Genomic DNA, 25,277 nt, shown 5'->3' with positions numbered 1-25,277 from the left:
GTATTATGCAAACATACTCCGACCAGCGCATTGATGCTTTGGCACGTGTCCACACACTGCTGTTTTGTTCTACTTTTCTATAATCACGTACATAAACCGCCGAAATTTAAACAAGCTTTGTATAATTGGAATTGCCAGTGTGCGCTTGGAAGAAGTTGACAAATTTCGCTTTTATATTTGGATTTATTGGCTTGTTCAGTGGGTAGATGTACATGATTTTGTGGGTAACGGTTCGAACTTTCTAGGTAAAAATGTGAAATATAAAATTGTAAGTAAATATAGCATAAATTGAACTTGAATAATTTTCCTGTGTTGAAAAAACACCACATTTTTTTTTAATCTTTAGTTAAAGCACACAGTAATGTACAAAGTAGATTGATTTGTTGGCCATCCTTCGTAGTTCTATGAAAATGAATATTCCAAAAGGACGAATGTATCTATCGTTTATCCTCAAGTAAAGGGAAACAAATACGAATTGGAAACTCAATTTTCGCGCCAACAGGGCTCTCGAGCGTTGCGGGTGTGACTCGACTGTGCGACCACATGCGCCAGTGCACCATAACCTAGGAGCTACCATCGAGAGCGGAGCGTGCTGGTCAAGCCTCCTGTTAAGGAAAAGCAAGTGCATGTAACTTGACGACAGACAAGCATTATATCGAAGAAAGTGTAGTGCTGTTGAAACAGCAGAGAAACATTGGGAAAAGTTAGTGTTGAATTTTGCAGTTTTCTGAATATGCGGATACTTTCAGATGGATATAATGCCCGAACATTTTATTGCAAATATTCATCTTTTGAGACTGATATTCTGTTCAACTGAGGAGAATCACTATTGTTGATATTTTGCTGCACGACGCGGCTCGTAGCGGTATACTCACGCGTTGATTGGTCAACACGTGGCGTGACGTCATTCACCACCATGGCGGGATACGAGACAAGCTCCGTCTACACTCCAGCAATATTATTATTCACATTATGTGTTGGCCTTACACTTCTTGCATTATTGTGGATATGGGGCCGCATTAGTAACAGTTCAAGTGAAGAAACTCTAGAAACAGGTAAGGTCTAGCCATATAGGATTAGAATAAGTGCTTTTTGTGAAGCTAGTATGTACGTGATGAGGTCGATGGTCGGGTGCTTATCCATATTACCCCTTGGGGGTGTATTTTCCTCCCAGACTTTCATACATACGGCATCATTGTGAACTAGAAACTATTTATATAATAAGGTTGTGAGCTTAGCACAGGTTTATAGCTATAGAAGAGATGGGAATGGGAACGAGGCCGGGCATGTGCACGCCGGTATGCCCCAGTCACTTCCTGCATTCCGAGTTGGAACCCAAACTTGTTTTGCCACTGACCCAGAGTACACCTCCCACAGCTCCCTCCGCCTTTCCCCATCATGCCGTACCCCCTCTCCCCACCTCCTTACTTCACCACCTCGCATTGTTATTCCCTTAGGCATTGTTGCAAGGACAAGGACAGTGTGTTGCCATGCAGTGATGTATATTCCAGGAAAATTAGTATGATAGATTAGATGTATAAAGTAAGGTACAGGGGGGAATGTGTAGGTGTATGAAGTCTGGTACACAGGTGAATGTATAAGGGCTTTCCCTGTGTATTTTTATAAAGTGGAAATCCACTTGGTTTGGAGTATTGGTTAAAGCAGAATGTATTAAGGTTGTATAGGGTATATTTAGTTATTTCCACTTTATTTTCCATAGTTCTTGGATTATCTATGGCATAACCATAACAGGATAGCTGATTGGTATTAAATTTATTTAAAGTGTATTTTGTTGCTCGGTTTTAATATATTATTGTAGGCATGTATGCATTTAGTGAGGAAGACCTTCAATGTAAGTTGAAGGTCAGCTGGTGGTACCAATTGTTCCAGGATCAAGGCAAATCCTTTGTACAAGTGAATATTGTAGTGGGGAGAATGGTATGACTGGGTAATAGGATGACTCTTAGAAATGCATTTTGCATTGAATTCTTTGACTTCTGCTTGTATCTTGCTTTCTTGATTTGGGTTGCTGCTTGTATTTTGGGATAACTGTGACAGTCTTATTTTCTTAGTTTTTATTCAGTTTTACATGTATATAATGCAATGTGGAGGATAACTTTTTTTCAAGTTGCATAGTTTTTGTTTGGGTTTAGCCACCTTTTCAAGGTTGTAAACCTCTACTTGTAGTTATTGCTCTTGGGATTTGGCTGTGATCAAGTGGTTGATACCTAGACTTGTCATTGGTCTGTGGTAATCTTGGATATGTTTGAACTGTTGAACAGGCACAAGTAATACCTTAGTTTATGTTTACTTGGGATTTGGCTGTGATCAAGTGGTTGATACCTAGACTTGTCATTGGTCTGTGGTAAACTTGGATATGTTTGAACTGTTGAACAGGCACAAGTATGTTGGAATCGGCCAGACATTTAAGGTTTCAACTCTCCATCTGCAGGTGTAGTCCTGAGAGGCTGGCATTTGTTTTTTGGAATGTTAAACAAGGACAGTCCATGTCAAGTCATGAAAATTTGTTTACTAGCAAAGCTATTACTTGCTTTGCTTACTATCCATTGCGTATGCAATTTAGATTTGGTTGTGGACTCTCCTAGAAGAATTTTGGCAGAGGTGTCTTGTACTGGAGGACAGATCTTGAACAATTTTACTGCCACATGTTTTGAATCCAAGCAATTCATGTGAGGTTCTTGTGCTGAAGGCCTCACATTTTGCATTGGATAGTGATGTGAGCATTGAGGCCTAGCATTGGTATACTGCACTTGGAAGTTGTGGTGCCATATTTTAGTACATTTCCTGTTGGTATGAGTGTAAAGTGAGGAAGTGAGCTTAACTATTATTAAAGGATTGATCCATTTAAATATCCAGTGTGCAGCAGAATTAATTTTTGATGATACTGAAGTTTTCATCCAAACGTGAGAAAAAGAGACTAGGGTGCCTCCTGCAGTTCTATGTCCATTACCACCTGTCATCCCCATCCATAAAGTTGTCTAACCTCTTCTTAAAACCAATAGTTTCAGCACTTACTAGGTAGTTTGGAGTCTATTCCATTTGTTGACCACTCTTGGTAAACCAGTTCTTTCCATTTTCCTTAAATCTATTCCATTTGTTGACCACTCTTGGTAAACCAGTTCTTTCCAATTTCCTTAAATCTAAATTTGTCCAATCTAAATCCATTACTGGAAGTTGTGCCCTGTTATCTATAGATTCTCAGAAGTGCAAAGTTGTGTGCAGTTTTTAGTTAGAATTAGGTCTGACAAGACCTACCAGAAGAATTGCCATGCAGCTATTGATTGGACATATTAACTCTGGACCAAGTCTTGCTGATGCTGTTCAAGACTGAAGCTTACCGCTTCAAAATCAGTTGCCTTCAATGATATTGCCACCCTAAGGTAAGGCAGTGCTTCTGTACATAATCCTAACGTGATCAAAAGGAAGCGAATTTCCTGTACAATTCTTATAGTCCATGCAACAGTTGCACTTCCTAGAGTGCAGTTTGCCTGCCACTTTAATTCCATGTGACAGTGTGGCACCTATATCAAAAACACTTATTTTTGCCTTGTGGTGGCACATAACTGTGTGTACAGTCACCCCCTACCTGGTAGATCAGGGATTGGTTCACACATTATAAACATGCCAGAGGAATGGAGATGTAGATGCCAGCATTGTTGCTATTTAAAGGGTTTAGACTTCTCATGCTATCAGTTTTAACTACCTAGCCCTGGGTTGTCTTGAAATGACTTAGAATTGTCAGGGTACCTCTTGTGAAAGACTTTATGTATTGAAAAATTATAAAGATGGCATTGATAGTAAGTATTTGCCTAATTCAAAGGTTTACAAATGAAGAGCATACTGGAAGTACCTTTTGGTCCAGAACTAGGTCAGATGTTAATTTGACTTGTTGCCATAGTGGATGGAAAGTTCTTCATGCATGCAATAAATCTAGGGGGAGAAACTGACTTGTTTTGTTGTTTTAGTGTTGGACTTGTCCTCTGCTTATAAGATGGGGCAGTGTCCAGTAGTTTGCCCTCCTATTTTAAGTGTAGAAAATCTGTTGATATATCTTGTATTCATTATGGAAGCTGTCCACCTCTTCATGCAGGGGAGGCTGATAATTTGGAAAATGGGCAGTAGTTCTGACTCCATTTTGTAGGACTACCACTTAGTCTTTCAGTTGATTGAACTACTGCAAGCAGTGTAGAAAATAGATGTTACAAGTTTGATTAGTAATTTGCATCACCACAGTTGCTGGTAAGCCTCTCCCTTGTCTGGGAGTAAACATTAGGTGTCATTTTCATAAGGGAGCAGTGGCAGGTTGTTGGATCTCCTTGATTGAAGAGGTGGAGGAAGTAATTAGGAAGTACCCATCTTCAGCCATTAGTGATGCAGATAATGTACCTATTCAAGACCTACTTTGAATACTTGACAAAGGGATCCAGATCATATGGGCCATTGAATGGGGGAAAATTACATTACGTCTTTGACCAGAATTGGCAAGTACCCATTTTCAGCCATTAGTGATGTAGATCATGTAAATAGTGATTTGTACCTATTCAAGCTTTACTTGAATACTTGACAAAAGTATCTGGATACCTTGGGGACATTATGGATATTGAATAAACATGAATTTTAAGTGATCGTTAGTGGGGACCAAAGTTTAAATGTCATTGCCTGATATGTATACCAGTTTTTATTACTGATCTCGAGTAAATGCAGTGCAACATAATTGACGAGCACCTCTTCAGAAGTTTTAAACATGAAACTCCAAAGAATAGGACGATAACAATAATAGAAGTAAGCCTTGTCAACAAGTGTGAATTATGGTTAGATTTGTGAAAAGTTGTTGGTGAGGCAAATCTTAATTAGACTTTGAATGAATGGCCTAAGAAGTATGAAAAGGACTGCATGGCATAATGCCATGAGGGTGCAGTTTATTGGTAGTTGGGACCCTCAGAGGACCCTGATACCTAACTCCCAGTGTACCCATCCAGATTGTCTTGTGTGTGTAGTATATAAAGAAAAAGGGGTAGAATAATTTGTATAACCTGTGGTATGAAGTAGAACTTGTATTTGAAATTTGTAAAGGAAATGTCTGGGTTTTTAGTTGGAGCAATAACCCATTTTTATATATCAATTGTTGCATTCTTTTGAGGTTGATGTTTATGTAGCTTGAAAGTGCTTCATAGAATTTTTTAGTGAGATTTATCCCTTGGTGTGAGCTGGTTGTATAATCAGAAGTACTGCTCTTGTTTGCTTAGTTGTGAATTCAAATCCTGCACAGATTCCCAGTAGTGATTGCTACTTGCCCCAACAATCCAAGTGTTTAAGGGCAAAGATGACTTAGGCTGCAGCAATGTGCCTCCTGGCATAAAATACTTCTTTATCCCTTAAACACTTGATGCTTCAGTACTGAGATTGAAATTAAGTTGTCCCATACATGGTAAATTCCACATTCCTTGGTAGTTTTAAATTGGTGTGCATTTGATAATCCATTTGTAATTGCCTAGTTTCACAAGTTTCCTGCATAACCACAACTTGCTAGCTGCCCATACATACTTCTTGATATTGGATAGTATTTTATCATTATTCCATGGTAGAATTATTTGTTGCACTCTAAAAAAAATTGTCCAGTTTCCTTGTTTAACTGGAATACAATACCACACTGGCTGGCAGTGGTTGGAAGGCCTGCCCATTAAATGATAGTGGACTGTTATTAGCATGGCATATTGTCACTGACTTGGAATAGAAACTGCAGTAGCTAGTTTTTACTTGTGGTGAAAGGTGAAGGGGAAAGTAAATAGATCTTGGGACCCAGACTAGTGCCAACATCCAGCTGGACCTTGTAGATGAGTTGGTGTTCACATGTTCTCAAGATTGGTGGCAGGGAAACTATTCTTTGTTAGGACCAGGCCAACATGGATTCAGGGAGGGGGATGGTACTTCTCGAGCACAGTTCTGTGCTGAAGGGATTTAGCCAGTACCAGCAGAAAGAAGTCATGGTAGCAATATATCAGCATTGAATTTAATAAGGTTCCTAGATTTTCCCATAAAGTCTGACATCCACAGTGACAAGATATTGCAAAATTTGTCGGATACAATTCACTTGCAACAAAAGCTTCTGGGATTAACTAAAAGGAGCAATGCTGCCTACATTATTCAACCTTAAGGATCTCCCAAAACCAGACCCAGCACATGGCACTATAGTGGTGCACCTACAGATAAACTGATAACCCATCATAGTAACTATAACCAACACCCAAGCCTTCTTTTACAAGAATAGTAGTATAGAAGTAATAGGATGGAGGCTGCCCCCACAAGTCTTTAGTTACATTGCTTGCCCTAGACTTCCATGGGTGAGGAATTTCCAGTAATAAAATGAAATGGCCAGCTCTTCCATTGGAAAACATAGGTGATTGTGCCTCACTCTTGATACATGATCTTCAACCCATACACCAAAGATCTTAGTGAAACTTGGCAAGAAAATAAGCACTTGAATAAATTGTAGGCACAGGCTTTGGACAGCAGAATGAAGCTAATCAGTTTGGATCTGGAACCATATTCAACTAAACTTCCACAGCATGCTTCTCAAGAATTTGGAAAACTCTCCATATAGGTGCATGCATGAGAATAACTACTTGTCCATTTCACCAAGCAAGAAAAGTCAAATGCTGAAACATTACCTATAGTATACTAAAATGTAACCCATGTGCACCACATACATTTGTTCATGCCCAGATCACTGAGAACTTTAGACCAACCACCATATCCCTTCAGACATCAGTTCCACTGAAAAAGTTCTTCTCAAGAGAAGCAAAAGCTATGCAGGTGCAACTGCATTAAAGTTGATTGGACAAGACAATATCAACACAGAGTAAGCACTGGAGGCACTGCCTCAGATGCAACCATTGTACAAAACTGAAATCTTTTTTTGTATTATGGGTTAATCTTGTGGCTGTCAATTACCAGAGAATCAAGTCTGCAAGAAAAACTTGGGGCAGTGGATTGAAGGATTACTTGCAGGTAACTGTTGTTGGGATCTTATCAAAGTTGTTCTGCCAAAATGAATGACCTGATTTGGAAGTAACAATTTCTGCCAAAAAAGAACTTTGATGTAATTAGCATGTATAGAAAAAATTGGTCAATTGCCCCAAAGTTTCTTGCAAAACGCCCATAGCTCCCAGGTAATGCACCAGCCATAAGATCAACCCACAAATCACTTGAAGAGATGTAAAGGCCTGTACACACAATTGAGCATTGCCCATCTACTGGGCAAAGACTGTTGTACACACGGGTGGTGGTTAGCGACAGTAACACATGGGGGTTGGCAGCAAACCCCTAAGCGTCGGCCACTGTCTGGTGATAGGGGTGAAGTTCGGGCACTGGCAATCAAATTGTTTGCCTGCCTAATTTGCCAGAATGTGCATTTAGTGAGTGTCTGTTGGGGTTGATTGTATGTATAGGGCCTTAAGGCTGATGTAGGGTAAAGTATGATGCAAGACTCCATTTGTGGGGTGGTTTGCATCTGGGGCAGTGTTTTAAAGCTAGCTGGTTGCATGAAGTGCCATTGTTATTCAATGATGTGGGTTTTGCATGAAGTGCCATTGTTATTCAATGATGTGGTTTTTGCATTTTGTGGGAGGTATTTTTATTGGATTGGTATCTGGGGAATTTTTTCACCAGAAATGTTTACTTCACTTTTATATTTCAGGTCCTAGTAAAGAAGAGAAAGTGAAGGAAAGTGAGAGTACAGCCACACAAGGAAACAAAAGTAAAAAGAAAGGACCAGAGAAAAGAGTCAAGACAGCACCTAACAAATTACCTACACATCCACACCAGTATGCAGTCCTGAAAGGACACTCCGCTAGTGTTAGGAGCTTTGATATATCAGCAAATGGGAAATATATAATAACAGCTGCTGAAGGTAAGAATTTTGGTACTTGTTACATGGCTTGTTTAATCATGCATTGGTATTTTACTCTTTAGTTGAAGAATGTCACTAAGTCCCAAGCTATATTGAAAAAAGTTGCAGTTGTATATGATTTATGGTTTTGTTGGTACTGCTTTCTAGATCAATGAATTTCTAATGGCTGTATTACATGTATATATGTGCATCAGTGTGCACATGTACACATTCTTAGAATAGTTTTGAGTCAGTGGACACCTAACCTACATGTCCAAAAATCTGTGTTAATCTTAGTACCTCCTGGATGAATGATCATCCGTCCCCCTACTCTCAGGTCACAAACAATACAGCAAGGTGTCATAGCAGTGTTAAATAGCAGCTGTGGTTTTTCTCCCACCACAACATACACACACACAAAATGCACACAATGCACATATGCTCTACCTCATCCACTTGATGAATTTATGGAACAGACAGGGACATCATTTAAGTCCACATTATTACTTTGTCCATTTACCACCGTTCTACATCCACTCCTATCTTTTGCACTTGTTCAGACGAGCATCCAATGCCCCTATCGCAATGTCTACCTTACCCCTGTAATTTGCAATTTCTAGTTCCATGAAAGTGCTAAGACATCTGCACCCTTTACAAAAAACTTGTCTTGCCACAGTCTATGCACCCTCTTTATATGTACAATATGCATGTGTATGATCATACATGTACTCAAACTATGGATGTTAGGCCCTACTGTGGAAATAGCTGTGCTGCATTGCTTCTGACCCAGGCAGAAACAGAACAACAAATGGGTTTTGCATGAGGTGTTGCATCTGATGTGGCCACCACTCTTAAGGTGAAAAGGACTCTTTATGTGTATACTTTTATATATACATAATAAACCAATATGACCCCTTGTGCTAAGAAGGGGTGTGTGGCAATCTGTACATACCCATGCTTAACTCGTCCCATGCCCATCCAAAATACATTTACTGTCATTATCTTGGCTCCTTGTGGACGAATTCTGCCCAGTGTGGGTCAGATGTAATGAAGGAAGACACGATATCAACAGCAGTGCCCTGACTAAAGCTTGTTTATATATCTTGTTCTATATCTCTCCTCTGAAGGGTAAATATAAGTTGCCAAGTCTATAAGATTGTGATTTGAGTAATGATCTTAGTACTTTCATTGAGATGAAATGGTATGCATATGAATCTTCAATTTGTGAAACTAGTTTAGAATTTGAATTATAAAGATAGCTCATTCCTGAGACTGCCTACAACCAACAACAAGTATTAGACATTTAGTTAGTATGTAGGGGCAGTTAGTGGGTTTGCATGTCGGGAGCTGCAGTGTACTCCGCTTAATCGAGACACCATGTAGTTGGTTTGTAAGTGTCCCGATAAAGCGGAGATAATGTTTCTGTGTGCCTTTATTAAGCGGAGTTCACTGTATTTCTCCACAGACGGGGGCAACAACTTGTATACGTCAGCACAGCAGTCTTTCTCCTCCCTGCCCTTAGAACCTGGAGGTGCCCTCGCACACCTTGGTATCAGTCGCAGGAGACTACCCACCCTGCCATTAATCCCCACAAGCAGGGAAATGGATGGAGACACGAGTTCAGAAACCTCAACTAATAACTGCAGCACGTCAACTGAAGATCATAGTTTGTCAGATGACAGTATTGTGGTCTCTCCACAGGGATACAAACAGTCACTGAGGCAGAAAAAGAACAAGAAACGTAAAAACACACTTAAGAGTAGTGAAACAAAATTGCTGTTTAAAGCCTTGAATCTGAAAGAAAAACAGCTGTTGGAGGGAATGGTTCCTTTCTGTGTTCCATACAAGTACAGGATGCTTAATGGTTTCCCATTCCAGGCAGATAATGGTGTCTACATTTACAAGTCCTGTGGTGCAGGTACAACATTTAACGATATGACAATAGGCTTCAATAGAATTCAGGAAAGTATGGAGTGGGAAAGCTTTGATTTTGATCAGAGCAGTAGCACAGATAGTTGCATTATGCCCAACAGTTCAGAGAATGGAGAGAGTCTGGGGGAAGGCTTGGAACCAGAGTTGATTGAAGATGACCCTGCTAGTTTAGTAATAGATGGTGAGGAACATCCAGGTGATTTTATAGAACAAAATAACAATAGTAAAAATGAAGATGACCATAATCGTGTTGGTCCAATATCACATGTAGGTCTTCTAAGATTTAGCGAGCCAAGATATAGATGTGTTAGATGCAGGGAAGCATTTTGCATTAAGGAAAACCTTAAAAGTAAATATGATTGTCACTATCATCCCCTGAAATTAACACAACGTAGAGATAAAACTATGAGGTATCAGTGTTGTAATAGTTATAAGGATTCAAAGGGTTGTAAAGCTTTGAACAGGCATGTGTATATGAAAATGAATCCTGGTGTAAATGGGCCCCTGGTGGGATTCAAAGCAACACAGGAACTGGGTCATTCAAAGGTTTATGGCCTGGATTGTGAAATGGTCTTCACTGAACATGGATTTGAAGTTGCCAAAGTGTCTTTAGTGAAAGTTACAGGTGAAGCTGCATTGGATGTATACGTGAAACCCGTTGGGCAAGTATTAGATTATAACACGCCCTTCTCAGGAGTAAGAGAGGAGCACCTAGAGGGTGCCATGTCCTTCAGTGAAATGCAAAGCAAAATGCTGAGTATGGTTTCCAAAAGCTCTGTACTGGTAGGACACAGTATGGAGAGTGATTTGGCTTGCTTGCGAATTATTCACAGGCGGGTGATAGACACAGCCTTGTGCTTCCGCCAACAACTTCCAACAAGACCTCTTCCTGCACTGGCAGATAATATCTGCTATGTGCCAGCCAAGAAGCCTGGCTTGAAACGTCTAGTCTTGTGGCACTTGAAGAAGGATATTCAGCAGGGGGAAGGTGGACACGATAGTTTTGAGGATGCCTGTGCTGCTTTGAATTTGGTTCTCCATTGGGCAAAGCTAAACTTCTCAGGAGGCAAAGACACGTTGGCAGGAAAGCTAAGATAAAACGAGTGCCTTGAATATGGTCTGCTTACAGAGGTACTCCGTGCCTTACATTGCTGCCACTGTCCAGAAGCTGGAATTACTGGGCATAATTGTAGGTTGGTGTTACATTTGTAAGTATTGGACCTAAAGTATTTAGATCTTTATTTTTATATGTAATTTTTCTTTTTATTTCTTTTTTATTTCACATGAGCTGGAAGTCTAGTCGAACCAGCAGTGATACTTGAATTGTTTTTACTAGTCGGTTGTTTGATGGTAAAGGAGTCCAGTGTTGCCAAAGCTACTGTTTAGGAACAAATTGTGTGATTTTATGTTTTAAATGTTGCTGTAGACCCACAAAGTTGAGGCTGGCAGCTCTTGTTGGTTTTTAAAAGGCTGGCTGTTAATGTGTCTTGGTTGTGAAGGATCTGTATTTTTAAGTTAGGAAAGTACAACTTTTTTGTGATAAAATGCTCAATGATAATCAGCTGTAGGTTTTAGAATCTAGGGGCTTTTGTAATGTTCTTTCAGCCTTCCAATAGTATTGTTTAGCCTGTTTGTATTAATTTTTTTTTTTTTTTTTTTTTTTTCTCTCCCCTTGCTGTTTCTATTTCTTGCTCCTCTTCCCTTCCCTCTCACCTCATCTCTTCCTCTAGGTCTCAACATGCCACTGTGTGGCTGAAACTTATTGCCAATAATTACTTAAGCAAGGAAGGGTTTGGCATCAATAGGATCCATGCCCTGGAAGTGGCATCAAGATCTGATCTCTTATTTATGATGTAGCTTTTTTTTTTTTCCAGGTCTTCCCATCCAGACTAGCTTTTTATCATTCCAAGTTTGAATGGGTTTAGTTTTAGAGGGCGTGTGCTTTGACTTGGCCACCCCGTGTAAGGGGGATAGGATCTTTGGTATGCATGTAATTTTGTGATGTGAACATTGTGGAAGTTTGTTTTGAAGACGTGCTTTTTAAACATATCATGCAAGACTAAAAATTTGCACTGAAATTCGCCAAGGTTGAAATTTCTTCAGTCTCTCTCCAGCAGAAGTCTGCTGCAGAAATCACAACTTTGATAACCTTCACCCCAGTTGATCACTAGCCCAGAGCTTGTATAGGTTTAATCTTCAAGCAAAAGTGTTGCAGTTTTGGCATTGTTATAAGGTGTTGAATGGAGGGATAGTGACACATCTTGAAGGCCTGGAAATTGTAATGGAAGAACAGGAGGGTGTTGGCATCTTTGACCATTTTGCTAAGTTAGGGGATAAAGTATTGTTTAGCCTTTTATGATGGATGAGGAATTTGCCATTGGAAATTGGTTCAGCAGCAGTATTGTAATGTTTTGTATATTCAGATTCTCTTACTGCCCTAATTCTGATGTCTTGTCAACATTGTACCAAGGAGGTTGTTAACCTGGACATGTTTCCCAGAACCCAAGGAGTTGCTCTGTCCTATTAGACTGTTATGAAAGTTAAGGGGATCTGGCATACGATTCAAAGTGATTGTATGGCAAAGATGGTAATAAGGTACAGCAAAACTGCACACTTGTTCAGATGGTCTTTTTCATGGTGTAGGTTCATTAGATGCACCAGTACTTGGAATATTCTCCATCTTGACATAATGGCATTGAACAAAATTGCTTGACTATATTTGAAGATGTAATCCAGAACTTCATACTATTTGAACACAAGAAATGGTTGAGGGCTCGTATTTCTTGTGATCAGTGGAAGGGCCCAACGATTGTTGCTAGCTGCAAGTATCCAATCTAATTCCCTGTATGGTCCATCAGCTAGGTTGGGGACCAGATTTTTCATGTGCATGTACAGGTGCACGTATAACATGCATATCATGCTCAAAAGTGCTTGCACAAACACTTGAATTTATGCACTTGCATGAACACTTGTTTACATACGCACACACACACACACACACACACACACACATGTGTGTATGCACTCAAATTCTAATCTTCTATCCATGTACCAAGTGCTACTATTTAATTTGTCAACAACTTGTTTATCCCACAGTCTTGTTAATGTTTTTAGGTAACAAATTGTCCATGACCAACACCTTTTCTCCATCGCATTTGAACCTCTTCATACCTTTGCTAGTTTGTATGCATGAATGAGAGAATGAGTAGTTTTAAAATGACCTACCCCCATTTATAGCTTGAACTGTACAGAACACAAACTCTTAACTTTTTTATACTTGTATTGGTTAAAACTAGTAATAAATAGAGTAAGATTCCAAGGCTTTTCTTAATTCCTACTGAAAATTTAACATTGTAAGACCTGGCTGTATGTAGTAATTATTTTAGTTCAGGATATAGAAAATGAAAGTGATGTAAAAAAAAAAAAAAAAAAAAAAAAAAAAAATTGGAGCAGAGACTTATGGAGCTAAGATAGGAGGGAAGTGTGGTGGATGGGAGTGGGCACATGCCTTTTAGGCCCTTGGTATACATAAATATTTGGTATTGTTCCCAGGATCTTAGCCATGTTTTGTGTTGCTGGAGTCGTCAAAAGGAATGAATGCCATTTGAGCATCCTTGTCAGCTTCATTGCTGGAAACAAGGTGGCACCCAGCAGATAGATTTGAAGTCAGTAGGGGTTTGGATAAGTAGATATTGTGGACAAGTGGGTTGTGGAAATTGCCAGTAGGACACAATCTAATTGCCAAGGATGCATTGGGCAGGGTTTGTGAATATGAAGGGGCAGGAATGGTAGTTCTTGATGGTGGTTGGGTAAGAATAATTAGGGAACAAGATGAGGGAGGGAAGGTGGTAAGTGGGTACATGTCTTGTGATTTGGCTACCTATCTTGTGAGGGGGTCGGGGGAGCCCTTGTATAGTTTGGGGACACTAGAATGTAATATATTCCTTGGTTTGAATGGGTCATTAGTGACCCCTGATAAATGTGGGAGAGATTCTTATCTGAATGCAGCTGGCAAATGGTTTCATGGCTATTAGGGTGAGGCAGGAGTGCTGGAAGTAGGCAGAGGTTGAAGGTGGGGTTGTGGGACTGCAATTTTTTTGTATAAGCAGGCTAATTTATGCAGGTCTTCGTAAAGTTTAGTAATGTGTTGTAGAGGTTTTGAGGGAATGGGAAATTGGGTGTTCTTGATGTGGTTACGAATGCTTTTGTGGTACCAGGTGGTGAGGCCCACTTTGTAGAAACTAGTGGATTACTGTGAAAGGAACTTGTGCATAGGGAGTGTATAGGTTCTAGTATTCAAAGGGCTGTTGGTGGACAGTAGTAGGCCTGACATCTGTACTTGATTGCTCCATACTAGGTCATAGTATAGGTTCCAGAACAATTCTTCCCATTGTTTTTGTGGGATAGTTTTAGATGGAGCTGTGATACAAGATACAATTGTGTAGGTGGGCAAGTTGGTCAAAGAATACAGCATAGGAAGTACAAAATGGTGGTACAGAACCAGTCCTTAGACAAACTAGAACACTGGCTTGATAATAGATCATTCCTTCCCCCAGAAATTGTAAGGAACTTTCCTTGCTCCAGACAACCATGAATCAAAAATTGTACAGTAGTGAAATCAAATGACCAGTGGGAATTGGCAAGAAACGAGTATGCTAAATAGTAAGCATAGGCTTTGAACAGAAAGAAACTAATATCTGGTTTGGGAACTGTTGACTATGCTTTCCCAGCTTGGCTCCCAACAATTGGGAAAGACACCAAAACCACTTGATAGAATACCTGCACACTAGAACCAAGACTTCCCATAGAACATCACATGAAAATGGTAGGTACACCATGTGAGGGCCCACAACCCTAATTGCCCAAAACTACATCATGCAAGGATAACAATCTAAAATTACCTACAAACTACCACCACCACATAGTACATTCATGTCTTGCAAAACAGGCTCAAGTTACTTATAACCTCCATATTCCAGTAAGCCCCCCCCGTACATGTCTGAAGTTCCTCACAAGAGAAACTAGAACCACACTAGCATGCTTGTGTAAGTCACTGTCCAGTACAGAATAGGCCTGGCTACAAATTACTCCAGATGTAATGGTCAGGATACTGAACACCTAGTGTTTCACTGTTTTGCCTTAGCTATAGCATATAACAAAATTTGAGTGACATGGAATAAGTCTGGTCACTGTTGCCAGTTACCTGTGAGCCATGGGCTCTACTGCAAGATATTTGGAGCAGTGGAATGACCAGACCCTGAAATTGGGTTTATTGCACAACAGTAAGGCTAGTATTTATCATTTGAAGTGATGTATCTTTGGAGCAATATAATCTACATGGGCTGTGTTGTCATCAGTGGCTATTAGGATTTATTGCCAGGACTGTTACAAACAAAAATGGAGATGTTCTTAGATGTAGGGAGGTTCTTAGAGTGAACTCCTTGAATGAAAAGGAAAAGGAGAAGGAGTACGAAAATTAGCTGAAGGAGGAGTGGGAGGGAGTAAAGGATAGAGCAGAGATGGGTGTGGAGAAGGAATGGGGATGGTTCAAGGAGGGAGTCTTAAAGTGTGCAAGGATGGTGTGTGGAACAAGGAGGACAGGGGGAAATAGAAGAAAGGGTAGTGAATGGTGGGATGAGGAAACAAAGAAGGTTGTAGAAGAGAAGAAGAGAGCATTCACAGATTGGTTACAAAAGGTTTGGACACATGGAAAGAATGAGTGAAGAAAGACTAGTAAAAGAGGTATGGAAGGCAGATGTGGAGGGAGTGAACATGAGGGGACGTCCTAGGATGAGGTGGATGGATGGGGTGAAGGGGGCTTTGGGGAAGAGGGGAATGTCTGTTGAAGAAGGAAGGGAGAGGACGGAAGACAGAGGTGAGTGGAGAATGGTTGTATATGGATGATGTTGTGACTGCATGAGGAGGAATGGGCGGGGAAGTGGGGGGTGGGGTAGTATGTGTGAGTAAATTTTGACGCAGCCCAAAGGGATTTCTCCCCGTCCTCTCCTTATATGCAAAGGGGGACGGAGAGGGGGGGGTCGCCGATTAAATGAAGAGGCCTTGCTGTGGATGTACTGTGTCTTGCGACACTGCTTCTGACCCAGGGCGGTGGGCGGGGTGCAGGGATGACCCGTCATCCAGGGATGACCCGTCATCCAGGAGGTGCTCAGATGAGAGGAAGGGTGGGAGGGGTGTGGAGTGTATTTGGGGATGAAATGGGTGGGAGTGTTTTTATGCCTTTCCCTTTTTGGCTACCTCCCTTGGAAGGGGGAAAAAGCCTTGGTATATGTATGTATGTTATCAAAATCTATCTTGGAAAAAATAGGTATATAATAAAATAAAACGATATAAACACATAATAGGCCTGGCCATAAATTCAAACTACCTCAGATGCTACAATCACAGAGGACACATAAACACCTCGTACTACAATGGCCCACACTAACGATACCTAGGCAACACGGTAGATCTTCCCTGGGTGACTTGTAGACCTGCTTAGAGGCCATTGCCAGTTACCTGAAGTCCACAGGTATTCTGCAAGAGACCAGCAATAATGGATTGAATGCCAATACATCCAATAACTGGTTACAAAACTGAAGTTCATGGAGTTTATCACCAAAGAGTCCAAGAGAGAGGCTGGGATTACTTCTGACTAATGATGGCACCACAATTCTTGCTTGGATACTCGAGGTTAACACCATACAAGTGTTATGCCAAACCTGAGACAGTAAAGTAATTAAAAAGAAAGTAGTAGAACATCAAAGCTGGTGTCTACAAGATCCTTTCAAAGGGATGTAACAAGTCTTGGTGAAATGTCATGTGAATTATAAATACATCTGTGAACATCAGTGACATTTAAAATAGTACTACCATTAATGCATGTGATAACCCCCAACTATCTAGTGGACTGGAATAAGGTGTATGTGAAACTGACAGGGTTTGTTATGGCTTTATCATTGCTCCTGTGGTTATGGACAATCCCCTAGTACTGTTGTTCATTATCTTACATTTCAAGGGTATTTATAGTTGGTTATTAGTCCTAGTCCTGTTTTCTGTAGGGATTTGTGGAGAGGTAATAGAGGTGATAGGGTTTTATTTGCCAGGAATTTTTGTAGCATCAGTGCTCTTTGAAGAGGTGAATGATTGTACAAAGTTGTAGCAGGCATTTTATTTGACAGGAATTTGTGTACTATCAGTGCTCTTTGAAGAAGTGAATGACTCGGAAGTCATTGCAGGATGTTGTATAGATTATGCAGTCGTATATGGATGATGCTGTGATGCATGAGGTGGAATGGGGGGGTGAGGGAATGTGTGAGAAATAATTTGATGCAGCCTGAAGGGATTTCTCCCAGTCTTCTTTTCTGCATGAGGGGACGGAGATGGGGATCGCCGATTTAATGAAGCGGCCTTGCTGTGGATGTGCTGTCTTGTGACACTGCTTCTGACGCAGGACAGTGGGCGAGATGCAGGGATGACATGTCATCCAGGAGGTGCCAAGATAAGAGGGTGGAGGGGAGTGGAGTACGATAGGGATGGAATGGGTGTGAGTGGTTTTTATGCCTTTGTTTTTTGGCTACCTCCCTTAAAAGGGGGAAAAAGCCCTTAGTATATGTATGTACTTTTGTGATATTGTAAAGGTGCTTTCCACTGGCAGAGAGGTATAGGTAGTTTTCTGTCACAAGGTGGCCATGTATGAAATGGGAATATTCTGTTCTTAAGTGTACGACTGCTGTTTCAAAACATCTTATGTTAACATGGAGATGGCCTTAGATGTAAATGGGGTTTGTTTTTTAGATGGTTTGTTGAGTGTTGTTCCCAGCATCTTGCCACATGTGCATTGTTTGAGACTAGTAGGTAGTAGTCTATTGTTGCCATGGATGCCTACATGGAATGACACCCAGCAGAAGGATACAAAAAGGTATACAGTCAGGTAGAGTTCTGATCCATGAATAGATTTTGTGAACCAGTTGGTAGTGAGGATGGCAGAGATCAGCAGTGAAGATTGAGGTGATGGGGACAGAGATCCAGACCTTGTTTCATTTGAGGATGCTGCTGCATAACCCAAACAATTTACAAATTTTACAGAATGGAGCATAGAGGAATAGTAGGATGCACCAAAACCACCCTAATTGGACACCTGCACATACAAACCAAAATCATCCCCATATAACACCCCATGAAAATGACAAATATGATCCAATGCTAGAACCCTGAACACTACACACCCCTTGTACTACATTTCACTAACACCACTAACAGAATGTAACAAAAAAAATTACACCTGCTAAACTACACAAACATCTATAACAGCCTACCACAGGAATCTGCTGCACATCTACAGACCATCTACAACATGGAACAAAATTCTTCAGTCAAGGATCACCTAGATACAAGAGGCATACAAACACTTACTGCAGCCTCCACAAGCACAGCCCACCCACTACACACCTTGTGGCACAGTGGTTAGTTTCTGGCTTCCACTATGGTGGTCCAGGTTTGAATCCCGCCTAGGGCTGAAATAATTTCAGTATCACTGTGCTGTGGGTTGTTACTCCAACTCTCATGGGTGGGCAGTTGGGTGCGTGTGTGCGTGTAAGGTCACAGCATTACCCATAGATCAATCATATATGAGCTCTGAGCTCTTCTGGAAGGGAAATAGATGTCAGTCATGAGTCCAACACGTGATCCAAGACCATGGTAAAACACACTGCATGTCACAACCCAAATACCTATATTACACACAAATACTCTCTTCTTTGCCTCCACATCCACCAGACACCCACCTCCAGCAGCATATCCATAATCATATTGCTCACTGCTCCAATAGCAAACTGAAAGACAACACATTGCTACATGCCCAACCCCTCATATCCATCCCTCTGAATACTCTCTCCCCCAGTGAGGCTACCCAGCCCTTCAAAGTTACCATAGGAGACTTGAGGACTGCATTGCAGATAACTGTCACCTCATACTATACAACACAAGGAAGACTGCACTGTACACAATCTTGCATGCCAACAACACTACATATACTCTGTAAGGGATTTGTGGGAAAACCTTGCTCCAACCATTGCGTTCCTCTGGAAGATGGTACTGCTCAACCAGACAATCTAGTGAACAACAACAACCACCACCTACCACATTCACAAAAACATACACAACCAGATCACTAAACAAGACACCATCATATGCAATACTCTAACAATAATTAGTAATTATATAGAGAGCCATCATCTCTGACAATTTTTTTTAATGAAAGATAACTGTTGCTTTATGTGACCAGAAACCCATAGCCCCACAGTATAGATCTATTTAGGAAGAAGTGTTGTACTATTGTATGCCATGGTAGTATGGGTCTTGTTTCTGTGTCACTGGTGGTCAATAGGAGTGGATCAGTCACTGGTTTTCATCTCTTATATGAAAAATGGAGGAGAGAGAGTCAAAGTTGATGGAGAACTTGGGATTCAGTGACCTTCAGATGGAGGTAGAGTTTAAGATGGAATTTGAAGACGAGATATTTGTCTCACGATACCAACACAAGCTGGTACCCATCATTGGTCCCTCACGAGTATCCCTCATTTCTCCATGATGGATACTCATGAAAACATGAGTGACATATCTGTACTTTCAATTGTGTAGGCCATTATCAGACAACTTATCAAGGTTATTCAGGCTGGGATCCAGCTTCAACCACATAAAATGAATAATCAGAATAGAATATACTCTCATCAACATAATTGTAATGGAATTTATTGAATCTCTCTCTCTCTCTCGTCTCTCTCTCGTCTCTCTCTCGTCTCTCTCTCTCGTCTCTCTCGTCTCTCTCTCATCTCTCGTCTCTCTCTCTCTCTCGTCTCTCTCTCGTCTCTCTCTCTCTCGTATCTCTGTTTCTCAATATCTCCACATGTCTCTTCATTTTTTGTGTTTATTATATATAATATAAAATATTTATTTAATGATTTTGCCTCCCTCCTTTTTTTCTATTTCTGCACCTCCACCAGTCTAACATTTGAATGTACAGTGCATTGATGCCATCTTTTTACAAAGTACTATATTAAAGTTTTTCCAACATTTGTCCATCACCAGACCGGAGTGTTCTTATTTGGAACACGAAAGACCTTTCTCAGAAGGATCATCGCAGTGTCCGAGGAAACATTGAATATGATTATGCCACACATGTTTGTTGGAGTCCGGACTCAAAGGCTTTCATTGTTTTCAAGGCGACAGCAAATGTCATTGAAGTATATAAAGTTGGAAAGAAATCGGATGGATCTTTAGGGAACATTCAGCTGGCACTTACATTCCCACAGGTAAGATTGATTCTAGACTTTTTATTGGTAAAGGTAGTTGACACCTCCCTCATCCAATGTCAACTTTCAAGTAATATTGTGATATGCTACAGATTCTACTTAACTGGTACCATAGGAGACTTGAGGACTGCATTGCAGATAACTGTCACCTCATGAGTAGGCATATGACTGAAAGGGCGGGAGGTCTTCCTCCAGAAGTCCACCAGTAACCTCAATAAAATAGAAAGTTTGCAGGCACCCATTCTCCAATTTGAAAGCTTGGAATTTGAAATCTCTCAGAATTCAGTAACTAGGGTTTCAGAATATGTATGCATACAGTATGAAGTTGTATATAACTGGAATAAATTAATCTCTCCCAACTTTGTTTTTAACCCATAGAGACACCAGTATATCAGAGTTTATTGATGAGCCTTGCCTAGTTAAAGATGTTGATTAGTTTTAACCAGTGTATCATGATTACCAGTGAGAAGTCACTTATTGGTCATTATAAATGAAACAGCACCCATTTGGGGAATTGGTGGTGCTTTACATCTTAGGCCAATTCCCAAAATGGATGTCTTGGGCCCAAATGTCCGCATAAGTAACAGTTGATGAATGTTGGATTAAGAGACCTAGGTAGACACATACATAGCAGATATTCAAGATATGCTTCCAAAGAAAAATAGCTGTTGTTACCACAATGGATTCCTACCCTACATGACAAAATAATAGAAAGGGTACATTACCCCCTTTTATATATATATATATATAATTGAAAGAATTATCTACTGGAAACTCTCTCCCCATTATAATGGGTATGATAATCTAAAAGCCATATAAATGGATGAACCCCCTCCATAGATTAAAAGTGGGGAAGGGGAAGGGGGAAAATTTTATTGTTTGGAAGAGTAGGTTCCTTTCATAAAAATATAAAGTAACTGTCTTTCTGGGGTTCTTTCTCTTACTCTTTTCTATTGTTAAGGATGACTTGACTGCTTGAGATTCACTAGGCTTCTGTTTCACAAAAAAAAATTGTCCAGTGATAATTGTTTTTGCTTGCTACTGCTTTATCACAATGGTATAATTTTACAAAATTTAGTTACTACATCACAACTGTGCCTTCCAGTGATATTTCTGGCTTGCGTGTTCATCATGATTTTTTTATTTTTATTATTATTAGCTGATTTGTTTGTGTTGAGAGACATTCATAACCTGAGATTCCACTGTACTAGAGTGGAGCCTGAAGGTATTAAAGTCTAGCCATCACCCCAGTAGACAACCCCCTCAACATAACCAACAAATCACTCTCCTTGACATAACAATGTGTTCTCCCTCCCTACAAACAGAATTTCTTACTTTGTCACCTATGATATGTATGGGAATACAGTGGTGGCATTCTTTTCCCCCTTCCCCCTCACAACAGGGGGATCAAAGAAAGATGAAGTTGTCATAGAAGGGGTAAAGAATAGGCTCATTATGCAGTTAATGCCCCAATACAGAATTGAAAGATGTAATAGTAATAGATGGTAGGAATTAATTCTGTATTTTCTTTCCAGCATGATGCCACAGAAGAAGTTCTATCAATGGGTTTTGCTGTAACAGGAAAATATATAATGACATGTTCTTCCACAAATCAACTAGTCATTTGGGACTTACGAGGAGAGATCCTTGAAACTATAGATGTAAGGCATGGAGATACTTACTCGGCAACCATTTCTCCTTGTGGTCGATTTGTTGCCACAACAGGTACGGAAAGGGGTTATTACAAAGGATTACAGTACTTATTATGTATTCAGTTTTGTAGCTCTATGTATATCTGAAAGTTATGTAGAATATTGATATTCAAAGTGTAGAGTATTTGTCATTTTTAGCAAGAGGGCCTTTTTCCACTATCCAAGGGAGGTAGCCAATATCAAAAGGCATAATTCCACTACTTCCCATTTCATCCCCACCCACTCCACTTCCATTCATCACCCCTCCCTCATTTCTTGGGTCCTTCTGAATGACAGGTCATCCGTGCATCTTGTCCTTTTCCTTCCTATTTTTACTCTAAATACCTATATCCCTGTTTCTCTACCTATCCTCCACTCCCAACTTAGTTCCACCAAAAAATTATCTGACATTCTCCCATTCTCTCCTCAAAAAGAACATGGAAATCAAATCATCCTTGTATCCTTCCTTTGGATACCTTTATGTAGTCCAATAATGCCTTATCAACCGTCTTTCCATCCACCACCCTTTCCCACATGTGCTTATGCTCGACTCTCGTCTTAAACACTGCTATCTATCATCAACTCTACTATGATTTTTAACTGGCACTCTAAATGTCTCAACCACTCCATCTGATGGTTCATCCCCTACTCTAGCATTGAGATCTCACAAAACTCACAAAGCACTCATTTGAATCTGTCCAGAAACCCCACCTTTCATCTACACTCTTTTCAATATCAGGCCCATGTGTTTAAAAAGACCCACATCTCTCATCCCAGTTTCACCTTCATCACCATTAACCTTCCACTCCACCGCACTTTCCTATTTCATCATTTACATCATTTACCAGCAAAGATGCCCTTTTCCTCCATCCCCTCACTCCTGACACCCTCCCTACAAAAATTACCCCACCTTTTCAACTTTGTTTCACTTAATGTCAACACAACTTTCTTCCATCTCACAAACAAATTGCCTATCTCTTCTTTTTTACTCTCATCTTTACCACATCCATGTACATTCAATGACACGGTCATAGAGTTCTGGTTGGAAATTTCCTCCAGACCCTCTTATGCCTTGATTTCTTGTAGGATAATTTTACAGAGAGCAGGATACTTAGTCCCATCACTCCATCCCACTTAGCTTGCTTTTATGATTTGCATGGGAAACTGTGGCAGAATTCTTTCCTCCCCCTACTACAGAAGTAGAGGCAAAAAGGATATATACTTAAAGAAGTAGCACAGAATAGTTTTAAATGGGAACAGCATAATGGAGGGATAGCTACAGTACAAAAGTAGCATCATTCCTGTAGGAGTAGGGATTTCACTCTAACATAGACAAAATGATTTGTGGCTCTAGTCATAATGGACACCCCAAGACAGTCCCAAGGCGTTGGCTATATGTTACTGTGCAATTAATGCTGCACAATAACATGCAGTCAATACTCCAGTATAGGCATTTATGTATACACAGTGTATACAAAGCATATATTAGAATATTTTCTAAGTTCACAGAGAAGGATTGTTCGTTAAACCCAATTTGTATTTATGATTATCCCATATGTTTGTATCATTACAGGGTTTACCCCAGATGTGAAGGTCTGGGAAGTACGGTTCAACAAGACAGGGTCCTTTGAGGGTATTAAGCGTGCCTACCAGCTTAAGGGTCACAAGTCTGGTATTTACAGTTGCCACTTCAACTCGGACTCGACAAAAATGGTCTCTGTATCAAAGGACGGCACTTGGAGACTCTACGACACCAACAGTAAGGACAAAAAAGTTCTTTATAATCAGAAGTGAGGTGTGTTGATAGAAAAAGGGAAAAAAGAAATTGGTAGTGGAATTGAGTATTTGGTCAGTCAATCAATTTGTTGCCTCAATCTCTTTCTGGAGGTCCCCAACCCTAATTAAACTGGCCACAGCCACCAGGTCAGCCGATAGGTCACTCATTGAATAAATTCTGTCAAGTTGTCAGTCCATTGCCCCAGGTTTCTCCTGCAGGTGACCTGCAGCTTCCAAGTAACCAGCAGCAGCCACCTGGTGGGCCCATAATTCACTCGGGGGAAGAAATGTTGTGTTGTTTAGGGATTATTAGTGTAGAATGAGATGCTCAGTGTCTTATGGGATGTTAAATTTAAGACAGTTTGTATCTGTGGCCAGGCCTATTCTGTGTTGGTAATGTTTTAATGCTGGATGATGTCCTGAATATAAGCATGCCGTTGTTATTATAAGAAAGAGACTGTAAAAGACCATAAGGTCCACACTAGGCACTTCCATATCCCATTCCACCTGTCATCTCTATCCATAGTTATTTAATCTTCTCTTAAAACAACCAATTGTTTCAGTCCTCACTGCATGGTTACTATGTTTATTCCATTCGTTAACCACTCTGTAAACCAATTCTTGCCTGTTTCCTTCTTAAACCTAAATTTGTCCAATTTAAATCCATTACTTTCAGCCCTGCCCTGCTGTCTTAATATGATGACTATCAGAATAGGCACTGACCCCATATTGGGCACCAGATGTCAGGAAGTTGGTGACTTAGAGGAGGTCCTAATTGGAAGGCAAATACTGGGGGATAGGGGTGATGGAGAGATTTATTTTTAAGAGAACACCATGGTTCAGGGAACCAATCTCTTGTAAATGCACTGCCCACAGGACCATGGCTTGGATGTGGGAATGCACCAGGGGATGGACACCAAGAAGGTTCTGCCTAGGAGAGCAAATGGTAGCTCTGGATGCAGAGGGAGAGATTGGCAGTGTAGGATACCACTGGAAATAACTGCAGCTCTGGGGAGGTGGCAATAGAGATGGAGATACTCTTCATTTAGGCTTTGAGGTGGTCAGTTGGGTTGCGTGGTATTTAGTCACTCCATCAGTTTCTGTTGGCCTTATATATCTGCTTGGTCAGGTCATGTCCTGTGTGCTGATTATCCACTGGTGGCTGCTTCTTTTGGTATGTAAGATCTTTCGTAAGTGTTGATTGATCACATCATTGTGCTCAGAGCTGTTGTGAACCATGACACATTTGCCAAAGAAGATAACTGCATAACACGCCCCTGCACCCCCTCTGACAGAGGTTAAAGAGGCTGTAAGTTAAAGGGTGAAAAGGCAGCTGGCATGTGCAACACCACTGTGGAGTTGCTTAAAGCTGGGAGTGAGTTGTGGTACTGTCTGCAACCTGGCAGTACCATTCCCTATGACTGGGAAAAGTGTCTGGTCATCCCTCTGAAAGGGTAAAGGGGACTGGCAGCACTGTAATAACTACAACAGCATTACACTGCTCAGTGGGCCAGGTAAAGTGCTTGCCCATCTATTGCTGACACATGGTTTATTGACCTAAAACAAGGTTGGATGGACAATGACTGAGTTCATCTGCCCTTTTGATGGTTCTCTTTTTCCTCCACATGGGTGCCCAACACACTCTTTTCACTGGCAGGT

The 25,277-nt window shown here is 40.6% G+C and overlaps 1 protein-coding gene across 2 annotated transcripts in view; it reads left to right on the top strand.

The window, feature by feature from the left end:
• The first annotated feature begins 526 nt into the window (after positions 1-526).
• LOC143024872 (transducin beta-like protein 2) overlaps positions 527-25,277 on the top strand; it is a 34,477-nt gene continuing 9,726 nt past the window's right edge. Inside the window, exons 1-5 of one of the 2 annotated variants that reach the window (XM_076184211.1) lie at positions 545-1,055; positions 7,718-7,930; positions 19,928-20,151; positions 21,687-21,876; positions 23,416-23,601. In XM_076184211.1, coding sequence (XP_076040326.1) covers positions 917-1,055; positions 7,718-7,930; positions 19,928-20,151; positions 21,687-21,876; positions 23,416-23,601 — 952 coding nt within the window. In that variant the 5' untranslated portion in view covers positions 545-916. Of the gene's footprint in view, positions 1,056-7,717; positions 7,931-9,374; positions 13,157-19,927; positions 20,152-21,686; positions 21,877-23,415; positions 23,602-25,277 lie in introns of those variants that run through there. The other variant, XM_076184210.1, reaches the window with a different exon arrangement.

Source organism: Oratosquilla oratoria, chromosome 4 (assembly GCF_046742065.1).
Source record: "Oratosquilla oratoria isolate Oo_2021 chromosome 4, ASM4674206v1, whole genome shotgun sequence".
Taxonomy (NCBI): Eukaryota; Metazoa; Arthropoda; class Malacostraca; order Stomatopoda; family Squillidae; genus Oratosquilla; species Oratosquilla oratoria.
Note: the sequence above shows the minus strand (reverse complement) of the source record. Positions and strands in the feature narration are given on the sequence as shown.